The 8,490-nt window shown below is 36.5% G+C and overlaps 1 protein-coding gene across 1 annotated transcript in view; it reads right to left on the bottom strand.

Annotated features, from left to right (window-relative positions):
* Positions 1 to 1,028: 1,028 nt before the first annotated feature.
* Positions 1,029 to 8,490, bottom strand: part of fstl3 (follistatin-like 3 (secreted glycoprotein)) — a 45,113-nt gene continuing 37,651 nt past the window's right edge. Inside the window, exon 5 of the mRNA XM_043721273.2 lies at positions 1,029 to 7,588. Within this exon, the coding sequence (XP_043577208.1) occupies positions 7,512 to 7,588 (77 nt within the window). The 3' untranslated portion in view covers positions 1,029 to 7,511. The remainder of the gene's footprint in view (positions 7,589 to 8,490) is intronic.

Raw genomic sequence — 8,490 nt, 5'->3', positions numbered from 1 at the left:
TGACTTGGATCCCATTTACCACCCCTAAGAAAAAGAAACATAAAATGATGTCATCACAGGAAATGACATCACCAACACAAGGAAACCTAAACACATAATTAGAAAGCGGGCCATACCATCAGCGCTTCATCCGGAGGCTCACTGATTATGTGATAGTATGGTGACGAAATGTCTGAAAACAAACCTTCCAGCTCAGTGAGCAAACCTACATCCAGAACCTCAACCTGAGCTACAAACTTCTCAAAACTCATTAATATCTTTTGAGACTCAGCTGTTGCATCCATGAGGAGAAAGTGAGGTCTGCAGATGCTGGAGATCAGGGCTGGAAATGTGTTGCTGGAAAAGCGCAGCAGGTCAGGCAGCATCCAGGGAACAGGAGAATCGACGTTTCGGGCATAAGCCCTTTTTCAGGGTTATGCCCGAAACGTCGATTCTCCTGTTCCCTGGATGCTGCCTGACCTGCTGCGCTTTTCCAGCAACACATTTCCTGCTCTGTTGCATCCATGCTTTGATCAAGGCTGATCTGCAGTATTCTGACTTAAACAAAAATGAGCATCAGTGAACATATCATTTTATCAGTTAATTGCTCCCTTCGATCATGTTACTATGTTTGAGAAAACATGGACTGAGTGTCATTTGGCCAGATGTGAATTTATCTTCCATTTTCTTCTGAATGGGACATATCTGGGAAATCTTCCACATTGCAGGGATGATGCCAGTAACAACAGAACAACTTGGTTAGTGTTGCAGTTCACTCTCTTACACATGAATCACCATACGACCAAGTCTTTTCCATGACCAGTGCACAATTATTTAATGGGGAGTGAACAGGATTAGCTGGATAGTGATGGGAAACTTCATCTTAAACGATAGTGGCCATTAAGAAAGGAAATTTCTGAAAATTGTATGCTCGCTGTCAGAATGGTTTCATGTAAAAGCAATGTATTTACAAAACTTTTTAAAAGTTTGTATCTTTTAGAACGGGTAACAGAACCAAGAGTTTAGAAAGTTTCACAATGACAATTGCGTACAGATAGTATTTATTTGTGATGACCAAAAGTAATACAAGTTAAAAAGAAAGTCCATTCTCCTCATACTGTTTCATAAGCATAGATCTATTCCATGTGATAATACTCTGCATTCATTGTAAACTACAATGTCCAATTTTTGCAACAATATTTTTAAGCATAAATCTTCATTAGTTGGGATTAGAAGTCCAACAAAGAGGTAAAAAAGTACAATCGAAAATCTAAACTCTACTCTTCATATTGGCAAACTTTACATTCTAAAAGATGTATGTGACAATTTTCATGCAAAAAAATCATCTATTGAAATAATTTTTGTACTTGGACATTAATGTTTATGATATGGGGACAACTCTCCCATTATGTTATTAGTACATTTATATTTTTGCATTAAAAAATCTCTCCAACAGTTTAGCAGAAGCATGAGGGTGTTATTCTGAACATACTGTTCATACTTAACAAATTGGCAAACAAAGAAATTTTAGGTAAGCATGATTTCATTCCAATGATATTTGATGTAAAATTTTAGACAATAATTCTCACAAAGTAGAACCTGTTCTTTTACAAAATGAAGATAACATAGGCATATTAAAATACAAAATTCATTGTTATGATAAAATATTTAAGTTGGTTTGGAGATTACTACAATGAAGTGGGTTAAAATGCACTGTGTGATATGAGCTGCAATATCATTCATTTAAATCTGTCTGCTTACAATCTAAGTGACCATATTGATCAGTTTATGGAAGAATTTTATCAACCATTGGCACACAATGCAATTTCAACTCCAACGTGTTCATTAGTATATACACCTTTCACCTTACATAACTGATAATATATTCCAAATGTAGATAGTTTAAGGGTTGAAATGGCTTAACAATACTGTGGTATATTACGAAAATGCGATTTTTACAATTAGAAATGTGTTTGAAAAGTAGTAAACTTTGAGAAAAATAATTATAATTACATCAGATGGATATGACAAACAATAATAGGGTATAAATAAAATGGAATATTTTCTTCATTGTTTTTCTTGCAATAAATATATAGTATGAGTATGTACATTATAAACACAACAAGGTTGAAATTCCTCTTAGTGCACTAAGAATATGATAAGTCTTCTATTTGTTGCCCTGGGTTCATGGGAAAGCACAGACTTAGTCAGAAAAGATTATGAAAGAATAAACCACTGGATGCACAGTTGAAAGTTTATCAGAAAACAAAACTTGCAATTATGATGCTGAAGCAATTGTGAATTATCTAAATTGGCATTTAAAGGGACTAAATGGCACACACTAACAATCCAAGCATGCATCATGCAAGTAGCAGTATTCATCTAGGTTGGGAGATGAGATCTTAAATTCCTATTCACATAAAATGGCCTTGAGATTATAACAGATTGTTAATGGTTACAACAGATTGCAAACTCCTGGCCAGATCTGCAACTTACACACAGCAGACATGGAAGCATGGATTTTTGCAAAGTTGAGCTGACACCAGAGACATTTGCAAATGAAAAGTAGGACTGAGATATGGAAGCTCACCCTCATTTCCAACAGATCTCATTATTGTCTTCAGGGGAAAGAGAACAGGAAATGGTGTCATTAACACAGGAGAAAGGCCACCAGGGTCGTTTGAAATTAGATGTAAGTTCAAACAGACTCCATTTTCACTATTTTATAGGCCTTAACCCACAGTGTCAGAGTCACAAATTTGTGAAGTGGAATCTATTTATCTCTAGAATGTCAAATAAGGGGTCTTTACATCTTATCATCTTACATTATTACATCATCGGCTCTTTAAAGGTAGAGAAAACAAGTTGAAACTGTCAGAGTTTAAAAAAAGACAACAGGCCAGGACCGCTTTGGTTGACAAGTTATCTGGTGTGGATTTGTAAAAAGAAAACATCACCATCTGTTTCTGATGATTCAATTGAGTTCACTTTTACATTTCCCAAGGGCTGTTTTTCCAGCAGAGATTATTAAGAATGCTTGGCTCAGTTTCAAAAGCTTCAAAAGTATTTCAAAGCATAAATGTGATGGTGGTTTTGGGGGTCTGTGCGGAAGATTGGGGACAGAGTTCACATTTTGATTGACAGTTCAAGAAGGCAATTTTAGAAATTGCTGTCTTTGCTGTTGTTACTGTTGAGAAGTTAGTTTTTTTCTAACAAATTGAACACAAGAGGATTAGTATTTTTGAATAGGTTCCATGAATGAGAGTTTTTTTTATGTATCATACATATGTTTGAGCACTCTATTAGATTGTTTGAAGATTTTTTTCCCCATTCTCATATAGTTTCCAAATTCTATCTCTTAAAGATACTGGGTGAATGTCTGTCATCATGGTGGTGAAATGGAATCAGTCTGACTCAAGGTTAGGATACAGGCAGACTCTCATCTCACACCTTTAATGCATTGTCTGAGTTGAGATGTCATCTTTTTTTAAAATAAAACCTTAAGTTATCTCAAGGCTGTGACTTGAAAGAAGTTCTGGGATTTACATAATAATGAATCAAAACCTGCATCACCCTTCGACGTGATTAAAGACAGCGATCTAGGTTTGTTCAATACATTGTTGTATGACAATTTGATTGTTTACTATAAATTCTGAGTCCTATGATCCAGCCCCACTGGCTGGTTGACGAAGGAGCAGGGCTCTAAAAACTTGTACTCCAAATAAACCTGTCAGACTATAATATGGTGTTGTGTGATTTTTAACTTTGTCCGTCCCAGTCCAACACTGGCACCTCCACATCATGGTGGTGTAACATGGCACGGGGATGCATTGACACAGAGAAGGCCTGGGAGAAGGTGGGGTCTGTGAGGTGTGAGGGCTAAATGGCCAATAGTTTCTAAAACAACTGAAGTACTGGAGAATTAAGGTTGGCTTCTAACAGTCCACCTCAGCACTCTCCTGCCCTATGGCCATCTATAATCTACATCTGGGCTTGGCAGGAAAAAATCCAACCCACAGCACCTCCATGGAGAAACTGGACATTATGGGGTCCTTTAAATTGAGGAGATCTACCAAATCGGTAAATTTCCTGTTTGGAGCTACCTGCCTCAGTAATGAAATTACAACCCACCATGTCTATAGTGCCTCCAATCCAGCACGTGGATGGATGCAAGAAATGCAACAATAATGAATGAGTTGCCCAAATACGAATACATGAATATGAAATTACTTTGAAACTATATGCCAAATTAGTTTTATGACGAGTTCAGCAAACCTACACAATAATTAAGGCATTGCGAAACTGGAATACAAGGAAAACGAATGAACATTGACAGTATAGCAGGTAATATGCAGGAATTGTACAAAGTTGAATGTAGGAAAAACAATGACAAAATAATCTGCTGCTGTTTGTTAATTGAGGGATAAATTGAGTGAAGGCAAATGATACAGGGAAGGATTAACTTGTTCTTCTTCAAAATAGGATACCATGGGAACTTTCACTTCCACTAAGCAGGTGGATGTCAGTTTAAAATACATCGGAAAGATGGCAAGTTTAACAATGCAGCAATCTTCAAGAATTGCACTGGACTGTCAGCTTGGATAATATGGTGACATTTCTGGAGTAGCACTTGAACCCATAACCTCTAATTCAGAGGCAAAAATGCATTACCCACTGATCTGCTTGGAAATATTGATATCATTGTACAAACTCAGAAATTACAGCATAAATACTATAAGCCATGTCATTGCAATGCAGTCATTTAGTTAACAATTATATAATGTTACATGATATCCACTCTGTAGTGTATTGTATCTTCCAACTACACAAGGTCCAAGTGTTCAATACACACAGTGGTTCTATTTGCAAATGAAAGTAGCCTTCAGTGGTTAGCAGTTTCTGCAGATTGGTTATGCTCAGCTACTGTAGCTCTATTTTATGGAAACCATCATAGGGATTGCAGAATAGACCGCTGATGATCTGGTCAATGCCTGACCTAAAAAAGGCAACCAAGTCCCAGGTTGTATCATCACATTTGATCATTTAAAATCCAACAAAATATCTGATATTCAGCAGTTAAAACCTAAAGAATTTGCACTGTGAAACATGGAATCTATTGACATTGTCTAGTGGTGCACTGTACAAGAATGTTGGGTTTGAGATAGGTCTGAGACATTGATTTTATAAAGCTCATTCTTTTCAAGTGTGGCAGTCTCATTGAGCATTCAGGAGTTGCATACTCCTGTGAATAAAAGACCTCAATTCCTGGAGGAAGAAAATTTACAAATTTCCTTATTCTTCATTATCAACAGTACTAGAAACAGTGAATTACTTCTCTGAGGAATCACATTGGAGTCAAAACATTAACTTTGTTTCTCTCTTCACAGATACTTCTAGATTTGCTGAATTTTCCATCACTTCTTGTTTCTCTTTCAGATCTTTGGCAGCCACAGTATTTTGTTTTTGTTTATTTCAACATGGAACAGGGTTAATCATGATTGAATCAAACATATCCAATTACTGGGTGGCGGTCCAACAGATAGATAGCAAATAATATAACTATGTTCCTCTGTGATTCTAATCTCATGGAGCTGGCTATAAAATATAAAGTGTTGCAAAAGCAAGAATTGTATGTACATTCTTGTCTCTTGCATCCCTGCAAAACACTAGGAATGCCAAGTAGGGCATAGTTGGCAAGTCTACCATTCTATTCTACACTGGAAACAGAAATGCCATGGATAGCAAGCAACATTCATAATATCTGTATGGAAATCCCCACGTACTGTGGAATCATCTCTCATGAATGTTGTTGCTTCAATTTGTGTCCACAGGTTACCTCCAGTATGTGAGCAGCTACAATTCACACAACCATGTTAAGGGATTAATTTTATATAAATTTGATTGTCTATTCTCACAACAAGCAATGGATACCTGGACTTGGATTCTAAATAACAAAGGCCACCCAGCAGTATTGGTTTAGGTGGGCAAGTTGAGTTATTTCTCGGTCCTTTAGCATCATGGGCCTCTAGACCTTGAAAATATATAGCAAAACATTGCAGGAACATGTGTATTTGAGTTAGTTTCAAAGAGGTCTTCAAAACTATGAGGGGCATGGATAAGTTGAATAGTCAGGGTATTTCCCAAGGGTAAGGGAGTCCAAAACTAAAGGATATAGGTTTAAAGTGAGAGGAGAAAGATTCGTAAGAGACCTAAGGGGCAGCTTTTTCACTCAGAGTGTGGTGCATCTATGGAATGAACTGTCAGAAGAAGTGGACAATTACAACATTTAAAAGGCATCCGGATGGGTATATGAATAGGAAGGGTTTAGACGGATATGGGCTAAATGCTGGCAAATGGGATTAGATTAATTTAGGATATCTGGTCGGCCTGGATGAATTGGATCGAAGAGTCTGTTTTCTTGCTGTACATCGCTATGACTCTATAAAATGATTGTCCTAAGATACTACACACTAAGACCCTCTTCCTCATTTCTGTCAGACCATAAGGCCATTCTCAGTGTGCATGAGATACAATGTTAGAGTAAAGTGGCACACTATCCTTTTATACATATGTTGTAACATAATTAAAAAGCAAAGTGCTTTAAGGATTGCAGGCAGAACCTTTGAATAACAAGGCTGACTTAACATTAAGGCATCAGAAAGATTGTATGTGATCATAATTTACCCACTTCTGCTTATTAGCCAAATGTTATTGGATAAATGGCTACATGAGTACAGCTAATGGAACCTTGTAGTATGAGATGCCACATGTTTGTTAAGAAAAGCTACTCGTGCTGCATCCAGATAAATGGCATTTGTATTGTGAAACAGGCCACCCATGATCTCTTCAATTCACAAGTGAACTACAAAGCTGGCTAATCAAGTATTTGTTGAAAAAGAATTTGCAAGATTTAACAATAAGTAACAATGCACTGTAGATTGTTGCTAGATTGCAGGCCTAATTCTATAAAATGGCATGGGTGATGCTAGTGTTTCTACTCAGCACGTGCCAGTAATGATCTTCTGTACAGTGATGACATGGCAATACAAAGTTGTGATACTCTTGAACGTCCCAAGACATTTGCTCTTGCTCTTCCTCTGTTATGCTATCCGTGTCACACTTGATGCAAAGTCCATGTTGCAGTGTGCACAGAAACATTCCTGAATCATTCATGTTTTATAATAACTGCTGCTGAATCTCGAACAGTACTCAGCCATTTTAGCACCAATTCTTATAATTAAAAGGTTAAACATTAAAACTAACATGAATATTTGCGCACAAGCAATTTTAGTTGTGGCTTAGTGAGCCCTTGGAAGTGAAAAGTCTTGAGGCCTAGTCTATGCATTAACTTGTGATGACAAATCAGTCACATAAGTGAAAGGAAGGAGTGAGTGGATATTTTGATAGCACTAAAAGTTCAAATGACTTATGTACTAGTGCTCACATAGTACAGGCACTACTCTAATACCCAGAGGAATTTTTGCCCCAATGTCTTTTCTTTCTCTGCTTGTAACTTCTTGATTCATTATAAACTACCATCCAAGGAGAAGTTTCGAAAACACCGTATTATCTTGATTGTCTCCTTTTTGCTTGATCCCTTCTGCTGAAGCTGCAAAAGAAAACCCATCAAATTAGTACAGTGCTGAATTGCATAGACAAAAACAAATGAACACAAAGATATCAAAGTTTCTTCAACACCTTTCTAGATGCATAGAAGATTACAGCTATGAGCTAACACAGGGTACAATTCACTGTAGCTATTTAGGCTGAAGCAAATTTCAGGAGAGGTTATTTTAACTCCATGCAATATCATAAAATCAGTCAATACTGATCAACTGCCCTTTACACATTTCTCTTGCTTTCCATTTCCAATTTTAATTCATTGTGAGAGGTGTATAATTGGAAGGTTCCCCACTCCATATCATTTGCATGTTCAATATTATCATATATAGCAACTAGAGCAATATCTTTCCATGAGTACACGAGCTGTCAGAACTGATAAAAATTCACCATCTTGAATTATCAATTCTGCTTCTCTCAGACTGTGCCAGATTGACTAGGTATTTCCATTATTTTCTGTTTTCATTATTTTCTACTAATGATTGCTGCACTGGAATATTTTAAAATGCTATACATGGACTTAGGATTTCCAAGTTAAATTTTTTTTGTTTCCCACTGACATCTGCAAGAGAATTTTTTTAAACTCTTCCTAATGTTCATGATAAAGGAGAATAAAATACATTTGAAAATAAGATATTCCAAAAAATAATTCCATAATGTTTCAAATTAGCTGAGCTTTTTTGTCTGACAGCTACATTTATCACGAGATGACCGTTTGTCTAAGGATTTGGGGTGGAAGTGTGTGTGATGAATTTGACAATTGCTAAAATGAATTAAGTACAGGATGTACTTCTGCTAAAAGAATGTGCTTTCCATCCATTTTATATCTGACAAACAGGAGCAATGTATACTACATCATAATATCACCCAATACGTATATAAAGTCAACAT

This window comes from Chiloscyllium plagiosum, unplaced genomic scaffold (genome assembly GCF_037043375.1).
Source record: "Chiloscyllium plagiosum isolate Xiang-an unplaced genomic scaffold, Cpla_swu_hap1 HiC_scaffold_28, whole genome shotgun sequence".
Taxonomy (NCBI): Eukaryota; Metazoa; Chordata; class Chondrichthyes; order Orectolobiformes; family Hemiscylliidae; genus Chiloscyllium; species Chiloscyllium plagiosum.
Note: the sequence above shows the minus strand (reverse complement) of the source record. Positions and strands in the feature narration are given on the sequence as shown.